The sequence below is a fragment of the Bombus impatiens genome, unplaced genomic scaffold (genome assembly GCF_000188095.3).
Source record: "Bombus impatiens unplaced genomic scaffold, BIMP_2.2 scf_0478, whole genome shotgun sequence".
NCBI classification, from domain to species: Eukaryota; Metazoa; Arthropoda; class Insecta; order Hymenoptera; family Apidae; genus Bombus; species Bombus impatiens.
In genome coordinates, this window is record NT_176897.1 from 1,146,953 (window position 1) to 1,149,601 (window position 2,649).

Genomic DNA, 2,649 nt, shown 5'->3' on the forward strand with positions numbered 1-2,649 from the left:
AGGCGGCTATTATGGCCGCCGATTGGCGCATGCACGTACGCACACCAAGGCTCGGTGCACACACCAACGCACGAACACGCGCGTGCTTCAGGAGCGTAGCAGTCGCTCGCGGCCGAGAAGAGTGAAAAGAGCGACAGAAACGGTCGGTCCGCGCGTTGCCTTGTAAGGCGGAGAGTTGGTGTGTGACGTCCGTGCGCGGATGGCTCGAAGAACGCCGATTTTCCTCAGCTTGTACGAGTATCCTTACTGAGCAGAGGAAAGAACGAGTGAAAGGAGAGTGCGGACCGGGCGCGACGCCGACCGTCGACATAACCGCGTATACGTAAAATCCGACAATCCGTCAAGTTTAAAGCTGCCGAAGGCACCATTTTCATCATCTCTGTAGTGTGTATAGCAAACTAGAAACCGATTACTAGACGCAACGTGAGTGTTCTTGAATCAGCAAGGAAATATATATTAGTGAGAAAAGAAACGGAGACAGAGAGAGAGAGAGAGAGAGAGAAAGAGAGAGAGAGAGGGGGAATAGAAGTAAAAAGGATACCGAAGGGCATCGAAAGAGAAGGATAGATACAGCAAGAAAAGAGAGAAAAAAGAAAAGCGAAAGAGCGAGCAAGCGAACGAATAACCAAGAGAGAAAAAGAGAAAGAGCAAGAGAGCGACCGGGAAAGAGGAGCAAGAACAAGTTAAAACGCCAAACGATACGTAAGAGACAAAGGCCACGGCGGCATAACCTCCAAGCCAACCGTACGGCGCATTACGGGAATCTCTCATTCTCATAGATTTCTTCGTATTCTCAAGAAATTTGGTACATTATTCATGAAAAATTCTATTTTTGCAAGTGCATGCCTGCTCGGGCTTCCATATGAAGTGTCGCACGAGTGTGAGAGAGAGAGATAGAGCACGTGCGTGAAACATATTTTCCTCGAGATACAGGAGTCGTCATAAAGTGAAAGAGCGGGACGGTTGTTTGTACAGTCGTGTTTTTCTGCGACACCTGGTATACGATATACTTACATCCGCGAGTGTTGTGTGAACGAAATTTACTCTTGCTACAGGAAAGAGAAAAAGGAAAAAAGAGGAAAAAAAAGACGGAAAGAGGCGAATAATATTCTTAGTGCTGCAGTCTACAGTTGATGGATGAAACTGGCAGGATGCTGCAACACGGCGGATCAGGTGTTGGTTTGATGGGAGGAAACCAGGGTCAAGGGGCCCAAAATACGACCGGATACGGTAGTATGGGGCCTGTGGATGGAACTGCGACACAAGGTCCGGATCAAGCCGTCGAGGCTAGAAAACAGGACATCAGTGAAATTCTCCAACAAATTATGAACATCACTGATCAAAGCTTGGACGAGGCGCAAGCGAGGTTGGTCCCATTCGTGATCCGATCAGCCGCCATTTTTTAATACTTCTAAGATGCATCATTACTTTAATAATTCTTTCATCAATTTTTTCGCAGTATTTCATTTACTTATTTGACACGCTTCTTTTAATTTTTTCAATGGCTCTTTTACAACATTACATTGAAATCAGTTACTCTAGAATTTTTTTATTAGCTGTTAAAGCATGTAGTAAACGTATCAAATAACGATAAATGCAGGTTATGTTCATCGCTTTATAATGTTTTATATTAGGATTTCGGTCGAAGAGAGTAAATATTATTCTTATAATGTCTTTTTATCATTTTATAGCTTGGTAACTGTTAAGTGCAAACTGTTAAGTAACGAATATAGTAGATATACTGGTAATGACAAGCTACAACAGTAAGTTATATATAGGCGTCCGAATACGCGATAAGACGGTTATCTTCGCACTATTGGTACTTGCACGATTATACAAGTTTACCAAAATGTTTATATCTATTATGTTCAACTATGTTACGCATACGTAATGTTATATTAATTTTAGACACGTATTTCTTTATAATGAATGATATCACGCAATATAAATTTTTTGCCAATTACTCAATATTTAATTTATATCATGCAATTAATAATTCATATTCTTTCTTTCAGAAAACATACATTAAACTGTCACAGAATGAAGCCAGCCTTGTTTTCGGTCCTGTGTGAAATCAAGGAGAAAACGGGTGAGTTTTACTATCTATTATCTTTATTGTTGTTGCTGTTAATTGATCTAGTCTCTTGCAAGGAAGCAAATAACGCTGATAAATATTACTTCACCAATAAACCTTAAAGATCACAGTTATTGTTATTCTCGCAGGTAGCTTTAAATAATACAAGAAAATCCGGTTCTATATTAGTAATTACTGATATTAGTAATTAGTCTATCGAAAATCGCAGTAAATAATTTCCGATTATATGTACGCCACTAAGATAAGAGAACACTCCATAAAAGTGCGGAAGATCACCTCGTAACTCGCGCGGTCGCTCCGGTGGTTCACATTCGAGTTCTAAACAATCCGAGAAATTCCTAGAAAGAGATCCCTATCTAGGCGAGAGGAGAGAGACTGTTGATATGTTTTCGGCGTGCAGTGCAGTGTCGTCTACCCTGCAGGGTCGACCCCTGCGCCCATTCGAAACTCGTAAACATAATTTTTATGCGATGTTTGGATTACTTTTACGCGCGGATCAAGAGACCACGAAACGTGCAATTATTTTTGGGGTGCGAGGGGTGGCTGGCTTGGCT

The 2,649-nt window shown here is 41.6% G+C and overlaps 1 protein-coding gene across 7 annotated transcripts in view; it reads left to right on the forward strand.

Annotated features, from left to right (window-relative positions):
- Positions 1 to 6: 6 nt before the first annotated feature.
- LOC100746347 (homeobox protein extradenticle) overlaps positions 7 to 2,649 on the forward strand; it is a 42,275-nt gene continuing 39,632 nt past the window's right edge. For all 7 annotated transcript variants that reach the window (XM_033321649.1, XM_024368805.2, XM_024368806.2 and 4 more), the window contains exons 1-2: positions 7 to 1,366; positions 2,016 to 2,089. In XM_033321649.1, the coding sequence (XP_033177540.1) occupies positions 1,134 to 1,366; positions 2,016 to 2,089 (307 nt within the window). In that variant the 5' untranslated portion in view covers positions 7 to 1,133. The remainder of the gene's footprint in view (positions 1,367 to 2,015; positions 2,090 to 2,649) is intronic.